At 44.1% G+C, this 19273-nt stretch overlaps 1 protein-coding gene across 10 annotated transcripts in view; it reads right to left on the bottom strand.

The window, feature by feature from the left end:
* LOC146784177 (synergin gamma-like) overlaps positions 1-19273 on the bottom strand; it is a 228742-nt gene that overhangs the window by 32984 nt on the left and 176485 nt on the right. For 5 of the 10 annotated variants that reach the window (XM_085633592.1, XM_085633594.1, XM_085633591.1 and 2 more), the window contains 2 exons: positions 11094-11190; positions 5606-5766 (listed from right to left, as the gene is read on the bottom strand). In XM_085633592.1, coding sequence (XP_085489718.1) covers positions 5606-5766; positions 11094-11190 — 258 coding nt within the window. Of the gene's footprint in view, positions 1-5605; positions 5770-11093; positions 11191-19273 lie in introns of all 10 variants that reach the window. The other 5 variants (XM_085633596.1, XM_085633589.1, XM_085633588.1 and 2 more) reach the window with 1 other exon arrangement.

Here is a 19273-nt window from a genome sequence, read left to right as displayed (position 1 = left end):
TAGCGTTGAAAAACACCTCTCGGCCTCTGCTGTGGTCATGGGTGTGGTGATCAGAATCTTCAACAGATTCATAGTCTCTGAAAATGGTTCTTGTAAATTGTTTTCAACAAATAAACCGAATAAGGGAATGGCACCACTAGCTCCTCGAAATTCATGCCTCCCATATATGATTGATAGTTCATAGTTCAATTTTTCTTTGTTTAGCATGGGATATGCCTTTATAGTTTCATTGAGTATTTGATTTGGAAATTATTTGTCATATTTTTCAAAGTGGTCACTTTGGAGTAAAGTAGCACTGACAAGATGTTTGGTAAATTCAAAGCGTTCTTTGGCGTGGACAATGATAGTATCACAAACTTCTTTGGCAACTTGGACCAAGACCTTTATATCAGTTCTGTGGCTTGAAAACACAGATTCCACCGGCAATCTAGCATCAAGATTGTCAACAGATGCCCTTACATGGGTGACAAAATCTGTTGTTTTTGTTTGCACATATAAGGCATCTATGGCTGTTCTAGTTGTCTGTGAGTTATTAAGTATTGAGGTGTGTTACCTTGAATTGGTTTGTTGACTCAATTGATTTTCTCCCCATCACACGTTCATGCTGCTTAAAAGATTTATCAGTTGGCATTTCTAGAAAGATCCAGTACAAATGGGCCCTGCCCTTTCACTACCATGGGGCTTACAGTATCTCTGCTAGATACAAATGATAGCCAGCAAGTAGTTAATATGAAGTAGGGAACAATGCAGCTAGAAATCCTGACTTGAAACAGCAGCGCCATAGACAGACCCAATCTCCAAGATCCAGCCCTCTCACATGGTGAAGACATTTTCTGAGTTGGCAGGTCTGAGTGACGTTCCACTTCATTGGTATGCATACTCTGTAAGGGTTAGTGTTTCGGCATTGGAAGCGATTAACTGCAAGTGCGTGTGATGACAGCAATAAATCTCACTCCTGAGTCAGGCCAGGCCTGGATAATGTTCTGTACTGGGAACCGAAGCACACGAGTACCATCCAACCCTCATATGTCCACTACACAGTTCCCAGGCATGCGGCGGGTATGACCTTTGGCCTTGCTTTTAATCTGTCACAAATCACTTCATCCTCTACCTCCCTCCCTTCTGTTGATTTACCCCCCCACCGCTTTACCCTCCAATTTTGGTTGTCCCAAAAAACACATTAGGTCAATTGTCAAAGCAAATTATCCTATAAATAATCACAATAAGTTGCTAAACCTCTGTAAAGCAAGCTTGCTCACGGCTCCTTTCAATTCAAAAATAAAAGTAGCACCTCCTGTGTTTCTCCAGTAGTGTGGGTTAAGCAGTTGGTTAGTGGTCAGGGTGAACCCAAACAGGAATTCTGAGCTCTGTGCAGTGTGCTTTACTGAAAGACCCGTGAATGAATGAGCACCTCAGACCCTTTTGACATACACAAAACACTTCTTTATATAGTAAATATTCTGCAAATCACCTAATGTTGATCACCAAAGATGTCTTTCCTTGAGACTAGAAATAGGGAACGAGACCTAAAAAAAAAATATGTGTGTAGGTTGATTGATGGGGGATATTAGCAAGCCAAAGAATACATACCTCACACTAGAGTTGTTGTCACAGTAAGTCAGATCACAACACTCCCACACACTGATGGATTTTCCAGCCAAACCTAACTAAGGTACACACTTTGCTGCATATTAGATATGCAAATAAATATATGTATACATTTGGATTTGATCATATGTAAGCCACACATTCACGTCTATTTTACCCTTTGAAGCATGGAATATTTTAGGCAGTCGTGAGCCTATATTTAAAAATCAATGCACAATAGCAGACATGCCAACCCTCCCGATTCAGGCGGGAGACTACCGATTTTAAGGCTAGTCTCCCGCCTCCCGATTCCTGCAAGCAAAAAACCCGATTCCTCGGGGGCACAACATTTGCATCACCCTCCCTCTTCCTGCCATTGCGCTCCATGCTTCTGAAATGTAAGAAAAAAAGTGCATTTGCGTTTCAAATGTCCAGTCCTGCAGCTGCAGCAGCACACTTCCAAAGCCCATACATGACAGTAACCCGATTCAAGGACCCAATCTCCCGATTTTTATTTTTTTTTTAAATCTCCCGCTCTTCTGAAATGTTGGCATGTATGGTGTTTTATCAAAGAGCCATCCACACAGTGGTTAATTTAAAAAAACAAAATAAGTGCCGGGGCTCTAGTCAGGGGGAAGCTTGCACCAGCCCATTTCTCTTGTTAGCCCCGCCTAAAACAGAACCAAACAACAATGAAAGTGGGGAGAGGATGTGGTATAATGGTCAGAGCTACCGACTTCAGAGCTGTGGAACCAGGTTTGAGTCTCGGCGTTAGCGCCGGTGTTGATTAGGTGCCCTGCTGAGCACCAAAAACCAGAATTCTGACGAGTCCAAATAGATTTTTCTCATGGAGAGAGTGCAAAGATCGTCGAAAACTTGCTTACATCAAGAGCTGATCCTCACAAATATCTTCTAAGACTATGAGTTGTAATCAATATCATTAGGAAAACTGCTTTTAAAAAGCACAATTATAAGACGAACACGAATGTTTTCTTAAAGGCGGTTTGCTGTCGCCTCTTGGTGACTTTAGGGCCCCTTTTTAAATCCTCAGTTTGGTGAAATGAAGTCAGTGAACATTTGTTTTCTGTATTCTCGCACCACATTCAAGTTCAAACAGCTTCCACAGTGAGCTCTGCCAGACTACACTGGAATTCAAAAAGCTCATTGAGAGCATGTGCACAATAAAGTCTTTTTTTTCTCGTGGTAAAAAAACATCGATCTAACCAGTTAAATAAAATCCCTACGAATATTTTCATTGCCTGTCCCGCTCGAATAAGATGACGTATATAAAAGCAGTACGGCTACTTTGAGCAAATGGACTGCAAGATAAAAATACACAATGATTCAATCAACAAGGACCTCTGAAATGCATCCAACTATTTTCATGTTAACATGACAGGTTAACACATTTTAGAAAAGCACATCATGTTTGAGGAGCCAGAGTATCAATGCAGAAGATAATTGCAATATTCTGCTAGTCTTCATTCGAAACACTTCAAGTTACTTAAGCAGACATGCCAACCCTCTCGATTCAGGTGGGAGACTACCGATTTCAAGGCTAGTCTCCCGCCTCCCGATTCCTGCAAGCAAAAACCCGATTCCTCGGGGGCACAACACTTGCATCACCCTCTCTCTTCCTGCCATTGCGCTCCATGCTTCTGAAATGTAAGAAAAAAGTGCATTTGCGTTTCAAATGTCCAGTCCTGCAGCAGTACACTTCCAAAGCCCATACATGACAGTAACCCGATTCAAGGCCCCAATCTCCCGATTTTTTTTTTTAAATCTCCCACTTTGCTCTTCGGAAATGTTGGCATGTATGCCACACACACCAGATGCCCTCCGTTGCCTGGGATCAATCCCAGCTTCAGGACTTGACCAAACTGTGTAATCTTGGGTCATTGTTTTATTTCACTTTGCTGATTGGCATTGTTCTCAGGGGAAGGGGAGCATGAATCATGTTTCCAAATTCATGCTTGAAAACTGTTACTTAAAAAACATAAAATGCAACGCACTTTTATAATCTGATGTACCATGGCGAAACGCTTCTTCTGCGGTTAATAATGCTTTGTAAAGTAAACTGCGGCCTGGTGCTGCTGCTCAACCAGGGGCCGCATGGGAAGGTCCCCGGCCTACTTTGAGTATCACTGGTTGAGAGTAATTAAGAAACTAGAAAATTCAGAAAAACAGTGGAGATATCGTGAGTGAGTAAGGAAACCCAAACATGTCATTTTCCCTACATTAACAGAACTCTAGTCTTCTGACAGCGCAATCAAATGTTCCAGTTGGGCAGCTCGCGCTTCTTTCTCTGCGTGGCATCTCAAGGCCTCCCGCGGCCTAGTTTCGGATTCTAGCAAAGGAACTACAGCGTTCACCGAAGACAGTGGCCCACTGTCTTCGGTGAACGCTGTATTTCTGGCGTCTAAGAGACATCAATCAAAGCCTATTTACTGTAATAGGTAAAACGCATACCACAAATCAGAGTGACTAAAGTCACAACAGAGAGTGACAAACAACTGCCCACGCACTCTCGACTCTCGGAGAGAGGGAGAGTGCTTCTCACTGAAAAGCCCCGAAGCCAGAGGGGAGGAGGGCCTGGTGAGAGGTTGGTGGGGCAGGGGCCGCGGGTCGGATACAGACACAGACTTGGTGTCAGGGCCACTGATATTTTACCACCCTCCCCCACTCTAGCAATGGGGCACAGAAAGCATATGTAAGTGATCGGTCACCCCGACCCCGATGGTGGGGCAGGTGGCAGCCATCTTGTCCAAGTCTTTGACCTGCACTAGAACTCACAACTTAAATTCCTCGAGTGGAGTGGCTGCACAGTACTTCAGGTGAGGTCTGAGAGGTTCGTTCATCATTGTACGGCCATACTCGCTTCGCTTCTCACTTTCACTTAGTTTCACTGACAGACTTACCCCCATGTTTTACCGACGACGACGTGATGATGACATGCTCGACCTGGCTGGCTCGATCGATCGATGTTCCTTCTCAAGCCGGGCTCCTCGTCGACTCGTTACCAAGACTCCCAAGAGGACTGCAGCAGTGCACAGCGTGGCAATACCAATGAGAGCACAAGCCCAAACTGGAAAATTCTGGAATTGGTCTTTCGATTTCGAATCGACTCCTCCCCCAGACCCCAGCAAACCAATCACTGAACAACAACAACTGTTGCTGGGTCTGGTGGAGGAGACAACAAAGGCCACTACCACACCCCCACAAACTCTAAGCCTGCCGGAATGCTCCACCCTCGGCCATTGGAATTAATGGAGGGCCTCCAGCTCCGCCCTGGGCCAAGGGAATAACGCCCAAAATCGAAATGCTATTCTGCTAGTTAGCAATAGGCTGCACCCACCAGTGTGTCATCACTGCCCTGCTTTCTGGCTCTAGGTCGAAGAAATCTTCGCCCAGCCAAAAGCATGTGCAGACACTGCAGAGCAAAGGCCATACCCACACACCCCCCTAAAGAAAACCCCAATTTTGTACATGTTTGTTCACTGAGCACTAGCAGCCAGCACACTTTATTCCTAGCTGCTCAGTGTTTTTCATCAGGCATTTTTTTTGTCCCCCAGGGTGGGAGGGCGACGCCCATCTCGCCCCTATGCACCAGCCTCCCCTGGCCTCAAATCTACCTCTACAAGCACAGCTCTGGCCATCTGAACTCAGATGGAGTAGATTTACGCTCTTTAAACCATGGCACATTCTAGGCAACCTACCCTGGGTAAATATTTTGCATGAGAGCTTAATGTCCTATGTAACCCTGGTATGTGATGCATGCCTTGGGACAGTGGGAGTCATGTGTGTAGAATACAAGTGCCAATAGGAAAATATGAATAAAAACTAAAGTGCTCAACCAGCCATAACTTGTTGTTGCAGTCAACACTTTAATCTATGATAAAACAATGAGTAGAAGAAAATGAATCATCAAGAAAATGTGTTTTGAAACGTTTGTATTATAAAACGCATGTTTTTAGGGTTTTATTGCCCTCTTTAGAATCTTAAAAAAATTATTATTTACCAGCATGTGAAGCACTGATGGACACAGCGAGAGAAAGGCTTGCAGGTTGTTCCAAGCCAAGTTGATGTCTCGAAGACAGAGATGCAGTGTTTCATTTGCAATATGTAGAGTTTTCATCCCCCCTTCAACTCTCTTAGAGACTCTGTAAACCTCTGCAACTCCTGCTTGTATGAAAAAAGAGAACAGAATTTCAGTGAAGCACTAGAAAAAGAAGAAAATAATGCATGCAGGTCACAGTGAAATTAAATGAACCAGCAATGCCTCCCCCCCCCCCTTACAGAACTAACTCAAGAAAATCCTGCACTTTCAGAAGCAATCAGGATATCCCCCCACCAAGCCTGAATAACAGTTGTAGTGCCCTGCAGGACACGTTCTAGTGTTTGGCACGCTATGAGATTCCCAGCCACTCTTTTGAGGGCTGGGTACACTAGCACTTCCACCCACCCATCCACCCACCCATCCATCCATCCATCACGGGTGTCACGCGTGACGTGGCCCCGACAATAAAAGGGCCTGGGTGCACATGCTTGTGGCCAGTGAATACGCTACATCACCCGGTGTCTGTGTCCGTTATTCCTGTCGTGCAGGCCTGAGGCCCGACACCACAATAGTCCCAACCAGAAGTGAAATATAGTAAGCATCTGGGAGCCACAACACCCATCAAGTAGGTTACAGCACCACTTAGACCCTGCTGAAGTTAAGCATTTGCCATAAGCCAGCCCAGCAAAAGACCCAACTATTGAAAGTTACACCAAGTCAAAAATAGATGCTATTTGGTCAGAGCAAAAGAAATCCCCATCATCAACCCCATCATAACCAACACAGAAATTCAGTGGGCTGGGGATCAGGAACAAGAACCACCAAACCAAGCAGAGACTGGGAAGCGAAGTTTCATCGTGATCACTGGCTCTCCAGCCCAGATCTTGAAAGAGTAGATGGACCCAGTCTTCAGGATTCACACCACTGCTGCACACAATAGGCACTTTAAGCCACCTTCATCAGGCTCTCTTCTTAATAATTCACTCTGAAGAGTACTAAAGAATACCTTTGTCAATTGTGAATTACGATTGGCCACTTAATTCCAGCAGTGGCAGTTATTTGCCCCATTGGAATTAAAAGTTCTGTGGGAACACTGCGGATTGTTTCCTTTCATCTGACGTTTCAGAAAGAAGGTCTGGGGCAAAAAGAGGAGTTACCAGGGTATAGGACCCAAATTTACTGATTCCCCAATAATTCCTAATTTCTTGGTGGACCTTGACGAACTAATAGATAATGGGTTGGATTTTACCCGTCCCTTAAATTACCTTTATCATTGTTATCAGTACCTGCAGGTGTGAGGAAAAAAAGCTAATTTCTGGGGCAACTTGTAATGAGGGCATAAGAACTTAAGACCTTCTACATGTTTCCCTAGTTCCTGGATGAGTATAATGATTTCCCATTTTCTCAATCTGTTATGTGGTTTGGATTACATGCATATTTTTAATCATTCCAGGGTGTCTGTGCTACCAGTGTGTTGCTCCTACTTAGAAACTGTCTCACATCCTGAAGACATACACTGTCCTTGCCAGCAAAAGCCCAAGCAAGGGGGAAGCAGGACACAGTGTCTGAAGGCAGTGGCAGGTTAATGGAGGGAAACAACGGGAAATCACAATTTAGGTCTTGCTGATTAAAGCAGGACACACAAAAAAATTAGCAACTGCAACAGAATAGGACATTACAAAAACAGCAGGAACAATTAACAATCAGAGAAGCTTCAGATTTTCATGGAGTGGTTCGACTACATTGGAGAGTGGAGCGCCGAGTACACGTAGAAGCTAGAATAACTGCACGTCGAAAGTATGCCAAAATAAGCCCTTCCACATCACATCCACCCAGAAGGAAGCTGGCTCAAATATGGAGTAGCTGTGACTAACTGAAATCTCCTCTCCAGCTATCTGTCCCAAGTAATGCATACAGATGCCAGAATGCAGCAGTTTAACAGAAGGAAACTCCAAACCGGAACATGGAATAATACAGCTTTATAGCCCGCCGTAGCGGGCTATACTGGCCATTAAAGGCCCACTCCAGCATTAACAAGGGAGCGGACCTTTAACGGCAGGCTATGAAGCTTTTAGAACGTTCAGCCCCATGAGGGCAGAATGTTCTTTTTTTTTTTATTTCAAGAGATTTTATTGATAGGTTTAAAAAAAGAACAAGTGTAGGAAAGAGGGATAAACAACAACGGAATACAAAAAGGCGCATTTTGAAAGGCCTAAGGCTGATAGAGAGACACGGGGAAGAAAGATGACGAAGAATCATCCTGAACACATATCTAAACTAAAGCGAATCGCATCAAGTCTAGTCAGCATAACATACAGGACCCAAAAGAAAATACAAATAATGAGGGGAAGTGGTAGAATGGAAAGTAAAGATAGGAACCAGTAGGCGAGTGAGTGAGGAACAGTGTATAGAGAGAAGCAACTCAACCAGACTACAGGTTACATGGTGTCAGATATCCTGCAGTAAGTATTCTCATGTTCAGACAGTTAGACAGGACAGAGCCAGAGACCGGGGGATCGGTGCTAGCCTGAATAGGGGGGCAAGCAGTTCGCTTATTCAGATCAGTGACAGACATGCAGCGATGAGCATCAAGGAACAGAGCGAGCTTCTCACACAATGATATTTTAATTATGACCGAAGAGGCATCACACTGGGTTCCTGCCCTACTACAGACCATAGAGGAGTATGCCCGAGTTTCAAACTATCAACTAAATAAAGAATAATCTGAAATCCTGGCTCTAAATAACCTTGGCTCCTGCGCCCTGTTCTCGAATACAGGCCTAGCCTGGCAACCAAAATGTATTAAATACTTAGGTCTGGAGTTCAACTCAGATGCAATAGATTCCCTACACCATAACGAGACCGTAACGCTGAAGAAACAGAGTCTCTCCTGGAGAGCAGAATGGTGGGGCCATATTGAGATCGTCAAAATGATGGTCACCCCTACAATCAACTATCTCACGAATATGTTTCCGCTTGCCCTATCGGATAATTTTCTTCAAAAACAAAATCGATAGATTATTAAAAAAATTATCTGGCAAAACAAATGCCCTGGAATCTCTATAAAAAAACTCAGCATTCCTGTTCAGCTAGGTGGTGTCAAACTGGCTGACTTCAGAAACTATCAAACTGCTTTACTTGCAAGACAGAGCTCCATCTGGTTCTCCCACCTACCGGACTACACCCCCTCTTGGTTATCAATTGAGGGAGCTTCTGGGTGAGCTCTACCCTATTTCCCCCCTAACTAGCCCCCCAAAATCCCCAGCCTCTTGAAAATACATCTTTAACACCACCAAAAGAGCCCTCCTGAAAATTGACAAGATAGTTGAGGTTCTGATCACTAATTCTAACTTCATCTCCCTCTGGAATAACCCTAAAATCAGAATCCAAGACATGCGGGTCTTCTGGCCGCTTTGGGTCTCTAAGGGCATTCATTTCTTAAAAAATCTCGGATCTACATAGTCCCCACTATCTTTTAGAGAAATAAGAACTCACTTCAACCTACGGGACTTAGACGTATATGACTTCCTCAAACTTAAAGTCCGTCTTTAACAACCAGCATAGCCCTAGGCAGGAGGGCTATTAGAATGTTCAACCCACTAAGGATAGAATCTTCCAAATTAAAAAGGGAGAAACATGTAGACAAACATTAGAATGTTGGAGCTCCGGGCTTATACCACCCATTATAAGCCCAGAGCTACTCCATGGTCTTCAATGGAGCTGTGAACATTCCAATGTTCTAATTGTGATTGAAAGGGTGCATGAGGGCTTGTAAATGAACATGAGACGTAACAGTTTCTAAACAAGTGTTAGGATTTTTGAAAAGTGGGGTCTCAGGAGATCCTGTCTCAATCAGCACCTACCGGTGGCGGTGTTAGGAATCAGGTTGTGCATATACGTAGAAGAGCTTTAAGTCAGCCTCTTCACCCAGTGGTCTGTTCAAATGTTATTCAAATTTGGCTTCTGACCAGGACAAATACAGAATGGGCCGCTGAGAAAATTCACAAATTACAATGTCTGTACTGCACGTTCAGTACCAGCATTTTTTCTGATCACATGTGCACGTTTACCTGATAAATAGTGTGCTTCAGTGGCAGGGCTGGTACACCAAGTTGGTGGGTCAATTTTTTCTTTGGTGAATTGTTTTTTTTGAAGCGCTGTATTTATCATCCCAAGAAAATTGTTCCGTGCACATGCAGGTCTCAAATTCAAACCATATCTTTCCAGGTTGTTTGTCATACTTCAGGTAGAGCTGGTGAAGCGCGCGCAGCCACGCACATAGCCACGCATAGCTACACCCTAGGCCAAAACTCCATTAGAGGAACCATCCAGTCACTATGCAACACTGCCACATGTGGAATATCTTGAATTCTGTATTAATGGACAGGTAAAGACCCACATGGCACCTTTTCCATAGTCCATGCGACTGCAGTTTTCTCCAACTGTTCTGTTTTCAACACATGCTTAATACTTTATCAACCAGTTCTTAATTTTTATTTGCAACTATGGTGTACTTTATTGTTGTGTATTTTTACATTCATTTTCAGGGCCACTGGTTTGTGGAGGATGATTTTATAGATTTACTTTTGATATAAACTGTAGTATGAAGACTAAACCCCAGTGAAGAACTCCACCCAACTAAGCCCTCAGTGGACCGCTGCCCCCGGAGGAGCAGAGAAAGGAGGCTCTCTGTCGAAAGGCTCCTCTGTTATAACTGGCTCTGTGAACTAGATGTACCATGTTTGTTTCGTTTCAGAATACGTATTTACTTGCATTTTTAAGGTTTTTTTTTTTTTTTTTTACTGTTTGATATTCAATTTATGCAAGTTCTATTTTCCTACCACTGCCTGGAGTTTTTATGTAAAACTTAACACTCAAAGCATTTAAATTCTTTGTAACCCTCTTATATCATCAGGAACAATTTCGAAATACTGCTTCATATGGTCTCTCTTCTTCTCATCCCATTCCCTGTGGAACAAATAGGGAACTCTGGGGACTCTCGCCAGGCCAGTGTGGCCTCTGGAATAACATCCCCCATTAACTAAAACAAACCATGAATCGTCTGCATTCTTCACACTAGTTAAATAAAGACCCATCTATGACAGAGGGTCTAATTAATTAGCCTGTGAATGTTCCCTTTTGGTCATGGCCGACTAAGAAAAAAGAAATTGAGTGGAAAGCTACCCGGAGCAATTCCAGTGACTATAAGTAAGTCCCGCATTCTATCCATGTTCTGCTTATCGTCCATTTTAGCAGTCATTACAGTAGGTATTACCCATCTGCAGCTTCGCTGGGCGTTTCTCACGCGCTCATTCACTCACTCACTCTCGATCCCTCAGTGCATGAAAGTTTCAGCTAGACATTAGGGAACAATTTAATATGGCACCCTAGTTCACGCATGTATCAGGTCAGTGGCGCGGAACAGTTTTGTCCCCATCACATACAATACCTAAGATGTAGGCAGTGCCTTGGGAGGAGAGCAGGACCTCGGAGCACACGGAGGGCTGGCTGATACTGCACAGGATGTCGTTGGCCTTTCCGATCACCTGTAAAGACAGACACATTCAAGCCCAGTAATCACTAGTAACGAAGACCAGAACGCGGTGCGCCATCGTGGAAGGTCTGATTGACAAGGGATATTGTTTGTATGTGTTTGTGAGTTGCATTGGTGAAAGTGGAGCTGCTTGTAGAGTTTTCCTGGAGTTCACTTTCTAAGTTAAGTTTTAACCTTTTTCTAAGTGGAAGATCCCATCACCTCCCTTTCCTGGAACCCAGAGGCCATAGTTTTTATGCAGTGCTTAATTTGTAATATTATATATATAGGCAGGCAGTTGAGAGAAAATAAAAATTATTTTCTGTTGCCACCAAGAGGAGTTCGCCTCGTTCATTTTCGCCGCACCAGGCGGTTCAAGAATGATGGGATTCAATATATATATATATTTGATAACTTTTTATTGAAAACATTATATCCATTATACATACACAGTCGGCTGGCAGGAAGGTTGAGCAGAGGTTATACAAATAATGCTTAAATGGTGTGTATAAGTTACACAGTTATTACTGATTGTTGTCACGGTAATTTGCAATTACAGGGTCATCAGGGAGGTGGGGGGCGGGCAAGAGGGGAAGCACCTATATCTCCGTGATAGGTATTCCATTTGGACCATACTTGGGACCACTTTTTCGGACACCCACGAGACACATACACCGTTTTTTCTCAAAACATACACCAATCCATGTCTTGTTTCCATGATGTCAGACCAGGGGTTGCGCTCGCTCCCCACAATCTAGCGATACTGCGCTTAGCCACCATGTGTCCCAGGGTTACCCAAAGCCTCTCCTTGCTGCTCAGAATTAGTAAAATATTAAGTGCCAGGGATCTCGTCAGGAGGTCACTGCAGCTTGCACCACTCAACGCTTCTAATAGCGCTGCCTATAACACTACCAACACAGTTACCATCCACCACACACCTAGCACTGTGACAGTTAGGACTATCCTAGGCGCCCCATAGCGATAAGAAGGGCCACATGTATTAGTCATTTTCATATATATTGAATCAATATAGAAATGTTGTTGTGATGATCTCTAAGTTAGGGCAGTCTGCCGTGAGGTGCGGTTGTTTGTCTAAGTGCTGGTGTTAACAATTAAGTGCTGATACTCAGAACCAGAAAACACCGGCTCAAATTAAGCACATGATGAGAATTCCAAGAGAGGTAGTACTCTGAGACGAGAAACTATACCAGATATTCCCTTCTGTACTACTGAAAAATTAACCATCGTACAATTCTTAAAACATATATATTTAATTTTCTTATTCCCGTTTTGGTTGGGCACTACTACTCACCTGCAAACGGCATCACCACTCCAAGGCAATAACTACACTGGAGTCTTGACATCATAATGTCTGCTACCAGAGCAAACTCAGAATGCAGAGTATTAAACACAATTAAATCTGACACTTAAACAAAAAAGTGATAAGTAGCTTTTCCACTCCCTTTCTTCTGAACTTTCCCCCTCTAAAAATATGTCATTAGGCTATGATGAGACATTTATGATTGATACAGTGTGCATTTATTGCACTGCTGGAGGTCTTTAGAAGGAAATATGGAATCTTCCGGCATGTTATGACACATTCTAACTTAGAGAGGCTTTTGAAAGAGGCCCACACTGAACGGATGAAAACATGTCTGTGCAACACCTAATCTGCATAAGAATTGCATACAGTTCACTAGAAGAGTCAATAGAGACCAAGGACTTCCAATGAATGGTTGCAGTAAATATGATGATGCAACCGTGTTTTTTAAGGACCAAAATACTCCCGCTTTATAATATTAGCGATAACGTCCCCCCGCTTTACATTATAAGGATATAGCATTTCACTGAGTTCGATAACCATATGGAGGAACGAGGCCGAAGGCCAACTTCCTTTATAAGGTTACATAACTCCGAAGTGACTTGCAATATTCTTATCATGTACACGAGGGGCTACTTTGTCCCATATAACACATGATCACACCATCACCTTTCCCACAACTCCCTTAAAAGCTTGTGAGCAACTCTTTCATATGAAAGAGCGAGCACTTTTACAAAACATGAAGAATAAAAATAAAACACCTAGTGCAAAATATATCACATCAACCCCTGTTAGATATTTGTTGCAAACAGATATTAGCAATAGTTCAATACAAGTCAGTGTATTTTTATGTTTTTTTTTAGTTTTTTTTTTTAAAAGCAGTAGCTCGGAATATGCAGAAACATGTAGAATGATTCTAGCTTTTCTTTATCTAAGGAGCGAAAAAAATAAAGCATTCTCTATGCTTGTCATTGTAAGCTTTTAAAATAGAGCAGAAGAAAGAAAAGGAATGTTCTGTTTGTTGCTTTAAACAGCTGCTCCAATTATGCTCCTGACCTGATCTGCCTTCCACCTTGTCATTTTGATGACTCAACTGTAATAACTTTTAATAGTCGAGTTCTGACCTCTTTTCTTTATAATCTGTGACTTGGTGCATTAGAAGTCGTCCATTATAAAGAAATTCGAGACGAGCGTTTATACTGGGATTGCAGAACCCCTTGTATCATAAAAGCGTTTTGCAAGTCATCCTAGCATTCCTTGATCTTATGAAGTCACTGTACCTTTGGTCTTGCTCCTTTGTGTAGTCAATAAACTCATTAATGACTCACATTATTCTTATATGTAAGGCCGGTGTTATTTATTCCATATGTAATAATTGGGAGTGGTCAATCTCCCTATGAATGGGTGAACTTTATTTTCTTGCTAAACGCACTCTCTGACATCAGAACACACCCATAATGTGAAAATCATGTCACTACTCACTTGTTATAACTAATTAGAAGTGAATAGTGATGTTAGGGCACAATCAAGTGTCCGCTGCTGGTTCGGATGTTCATCTCCTCCCTACTCCGCAACCTCAACAGAGGAAACAAGAAGCCCTCACCAGTTTTGCTTCCTAGCAGTGAGTGGAGAGACTACCAAACAAGATGGTGTACATTGTATGCCAGCCACATGCCACTGACAAGAGAGCCTGTGTCATGAAAAGTGGCTTGTGCCAGCCAAGAAAAACAAGCATTGGCAAAAAGAAATAGGTCTCACCTATGCAAGAACTATTGGCTTTGCCAATGTCTTATAGCCGTGTTATACACCAGCATGGCCATTGTTCAGCATGGCTGAAAGTTAGTGGGGTAGGTGATAGGGGTGTGAAGTGTTGTAGATTGGAACTGCGAAAAGTGGAGAAGAGTGGAGTGGGAGCGAGTGCCATGTATTGGAGTGGCATATTGTGCAGTCGCGTAGAGTGGTGATCAGTGGAATGGCGTAAAGTAGAGCGGACTGGTGTACAGTGCACTGGCATAGTGTTGCAGAGTATAGTGGCATAGAGTGCAGTGGCATTGAATTTAGGGGTGTACAATGCAGTGTTTTAGAATGCAGTGGGGTACATTAGAGAGGTGCATTGCGGAGTGGAGTGGGGCAGAGTGGCATAGAGTGCAGTGGCGCAGAGTGGTGCAGAGTAGACTAGCACAGAGTGGTGCAGAGTAGTGGACAGTGCCGTTGAGTGCAGATGCGTAGAGTGGAGTAGTGCAGAGTAGAGTGACAAAGTTCAGAGGCGGAAAGTGCAGTGTTTCAGAGTGGAGTGTCAGAGTGCAGTGGAGTAGAGTGGCCTAGAGAGCAGTGGCATAGAGCACAGTGATGCAGAGTATAGTGCACAGGCATAGAGTGCAGTGACAGAGTGCAGTTGTGTAGAATGCAGTGGGACACAGTACAGTGATTAAGTGTAGAGTTGCATAGATTAGATTGTTTCAGAGTAGAGTGAAGTGACTTAGAGCAGAGTGGTGCAGGGTAGAGTGCAGATGCGTTGAGTGGCATAGAGTGTAATGGCATAGAGTAAAGTGGTTTAGAGTGCAGTGGCATAGAGTAGATTAGAGTGGCTTACAGTGGATTGGCATAGAGTGCAGGGGCATGGAGTTAGAGTGCTACAGGGTAAAGTGCATTGGCATAGAGTGTAGAGTGGCGTAGAGTATAGTGGCGTAGACTGGAGTTGTGCAGAGTACAGTGGTGAAGAGTGCATTGGCATAAAGTAGAGTGCTACAGGGTAGAGTAAAGAGGCATAGCATGAAGTGATGCAGAGTGCAGTGGCATGGAGTGGTGTAAAATGGAGTGGTGCAGAGTAGAGTGCAGTGATGTGGAGTGCAGTGCTGCAGAGTGGAGTAGAGTGCAGTGGCATAGAGTGCAGTGGTGCACAGTGGAGTAGAGTGCAGTGGTGCAGAGTGTAGTGGCGTGGTGTAAAGTGGAGTGGTGCAGAGTAGAGTGTCGTATGCATGGTGTGGTAGCACACTGCCATTACAGACAACACCTTTTCAATTGAAATGACCATTATATTTGCACAGACATACAGTTTTACTAATAAAATTATACAGTGCACTGACGAAAATGTGTGGAAATTGCATCACCTCGGTGTAATGATTTGCTAATATTAAAGTATGTTTCCAACACACTTCAGAAATAACAAAACATGTGCACCATTTTTGTTCCTAATTCTGATATATTCTGAAATACTTACACAGTTGATTTACATGTTGTGTGCTAGACAAAATACTATTTTCTAACCCCTGTATCCAGCAAGATTATTACATATATCCTCTCACTTTGAAGTCTGAGAAAGAAAAGTAAACAAGCTCTCTTGGAAAACAGCGCCTGACATTTGACCTCAGTCTTTGAATGGGAAGCAAATGTAACGAGATAAGAACAAGATGTATGGTATGGGACTGTTTACAGAAAGGGAGTACTAGGAAGGAAAAGAGCAAGTTTTAAAGGCCTGTTTACTAAAAATGACTTTGTGGAAGAATACCTTAAACAAGGTTTAGGCAATGGGATGGACAAACTGAACCTGGAAGCATTCAGCAAATAAACCCAGCAAATGGAAAGCAAGAAAACCCGAGTTACAAACCACAAAGCCAATAGCACGCAACGGGTGGAATGCATTCCTAGGTCAACTTTCTGAAAGTCCCCACGATGTCTTTAGCAAACCAGACAGCTGCACTGTCTAGTAAGCTGTGACCTAAAATGAAAGTAACTGTTTCACAACGCTTGTTCACTGCAGAAAGATGGAATCTGCAGGCAGCAAATTTGAATCCAAGAAAGGCCGACTAAGGGCCTGATTTAGACCTTGGAGTTAATGGTCATGCTGTCACTTTTTGACGGACTCGCCGCCCACTTACTTGGTTGTCCACCCGGTCGATTTAGATGTTGGCAGATCTGTGAACAAAAGACTGCTAGAGTTCCACTGACTCAGGAATTCTCACCTGCGCCGATGGCACCATAGGCAGAAGTGGCTGTTGGCAGGAGTCCAGCCAACATGCCATCGAGCTAATCACGATTTGGCTTTCTATCAAGGCAACTGTGGCGGGATACCTCCTACTTTGAGTTGGCGGAATCAAAGGAAATTAGGCAAGAACTTACCTTTCTTGCTGTTTTACACTTCTGTTTTCGTATTGAACTCCATTGTCCAGGTTCTTTTCTTTGCTGCTCTGACTCCACCACAATGCCAAACGACTCCATTGTCGCCGGTATCTAAGGTAGGTAACTTTTACAACTGTCTGACTATGAATCGTGTGTTGACAATTGCTGTAGTCTCGTGTCTTTTTGGATTGCTCTTACATACAATTTCTTCTTATGTGTCTGTCGCTGGGTTCATGGACAAGCCCAGACCAGTGGCATTTTTAAAGGCAGTATATTAATGCACAAACTTGTTATGGCAATGGAACTATAGTCTCGCAAGAAGATCTGGCTTGGCAGTTTGGGCTGGACTGTTCCCATGAGGAACAGGGTCAAGACTGATTTCCATATGGCTGGGTTTGAACTAGGGTGGTGAAGTGAGGTAATGAAAGATGATTAATTCAACCCAGATCTGTGACTGGAGGTGAGTGTCTGAAAAGTTTCAGTGCTCCATCCATCATTTCCTCGTGTTTGCTTTGTTCACCCTAATTTGGCAGGGTATGCCCAGATGTGGGTCCCTTGTTCACTTTGCCACTGGATTCAAACTAGCTTGACTGATGAGGAGAGTTACCTGAAACCGGTTCCAAGATGCTTGTTTCCAGTCCAAGGAAGACCTGGCATGGCAATCGGGCTGGACTGCTCCCATGAGGAACAGGGTCGAGAAGACTGATTTGCATAGGGCTGGGTCTGAACTGGGGTGGCGAAGTGAGCTAAAGAACGATGATGGATTCAACCCAGATCTGTGACTAGGGGTAAGTGTCTTAAAAGTTTTAGCGGTACATCCATCATCTCCTTGTGTTTGCTCTGTTTATATGTATGTCAGATTCCAGCTGTGCACTGCTGTAGAGAAGTGTCCGTACTTTCAAGTTGGAATGGATTGCATTGCTGTATGGCAGAATGAGAAAGCCTACAGTACGGCAGAAAAGTACTTGTCCTTTTCATTTTAAGGGTCGCTGTGATGCACAGAGGTGCTAGTAGGCCCATGAGAAGGGATGTCTGTGCTTTTCTTCAGATAAGTAGGGCAAGCACTGTGACCATATTGTCAATTAGGTTTCCTCTACTGGCACTATATAATTTACTATCATTAGCAAACAATGATGTGCCAGTCAGGGAAAACGAAATTCCGGATGTGAATGCATACTATGAAAAGTCAAGATATTCTCATGCACTGGAGATGTAATATTGAAATCTTAGGGCTCAATTACGAGTCTGGTGGTCCACGGCCCGCCAGACTCGAGGGGGCATGGCGGTCTCTCGACCACCCTATTACGATTAGGGCGGTTGGAGCGCCATTGTCCTGCCACTGCCGCCAGGGAACCATCATTCCCTGGCGGTGTTGTCGTGGTCAGGAGACGTCAATATGCTTGGTGGGACCTCCCAGGTCCCGCAAAGCATATTAAGAGTTTCCTCTCCGCCATGGTTTTCGTGGCGGTTCCTCTGCATGAAAACCCTGGCTGAGAGGAAACAAAGGGGGTGCCTCAGGGCCCCCTTGTGCCTTTGCACCCTGGGGTGCAAGCAGGGGGGGGCACATCATGTGCTTCCCTGTGTGCATGGACCCCAGTTCCTGCACGGCATGGACATTTTAAAACTGAACTGTTTTCGGCGTTCTTATTGTGGTGCCCATTTTTAGAGGCACCGCTCTGGGAAACCCTAAAAAAAGACCGCCAGACAGGAGGAAACTCCTAATCTGGCGGAAGGCCCGGCCATGGGTTGGTGATGCGGCGGCGGGGTGGACCCGGGGCCACACCACCAAACTCGTAATCAGGTCCTTAGTAGACAAGCCGAGATTGTCCTTTTATAGTAGACCCATTTAATGGGGAACCAATGTAAAGCCTTGTACAGATATGGTTATTCCCTCCTGGCACATGCAGGATATACCTCCGGGTCCAGAGGCACAGGTATCTTAGATGAAAACTCCCTCCCCTTCCTATTAGATGCTTCATGGACAGACCCCTTGGGGAGATTCACCGTTATAAGTGGGATGTGGGAGGGCAAGAGGTTAAATATATGTTCCCTATATGCCCCTCCGGGACTAGAACCAATGGCGCTGAGAACTTGAGGATCTTCACTTACAAGCAGGGATACGCTAGCAAGGGTTGAATTGAAGGAAGACATAATGATGATATTCTATTGCTATATGACGAACAAGGTGAACCAATTCCATCTTGTTTAAGCTGCAACGACCAGAAACTTCAATAAACAAAGCTTTTGAATACTGATTTAAGAAATGAATGAAGGTAGAAAAAAGCAGAAAGAAAACTTCTGTTAACCAGGACCAGCGGGACAAGAGCTTCCCACCAAATTACATCCAAAAATGATTCTCATTGGCTGCGGAGAGGAATGGCCGCACTATAGATGAGCTCCGCTATGTCAGAGCATAACCTCACCATCCGACCAGCCACCCATACCAGAAATTGACTGGGAAAGGTTATACACTGTCGTGGGACCCCCCTGAGGCATCAGAACCCAACCAAAATGTGAGGAGAGACCACTGTGCTGGGAACCAGACGCGGAGGTGTGGCGGGCCTAACCGACGCCATTCCCGAAAACAAGATAGGGCGTCGGCTCCAGCACGACTTAGACCGTCTGAGGAATTGGTGGCGTACAGTGGGACAGGGCC

This window comes from Triturus cristatus, chromosome 11, assembly GCF_964204655.1.
Source record: "Triturus cristatus chromosome 11, aTriCri1.1, whole genome shotgun sequence".
Classification (NCBI taxonomy): Eukaryota; Metazoa; Chordata; class Amphibia; order Caudata; family Salamandridae; genus Triturus; species Triturus cristatus.
This window is presented reverse-complemented; position numbering and strand designations above follow the sequence as displayed.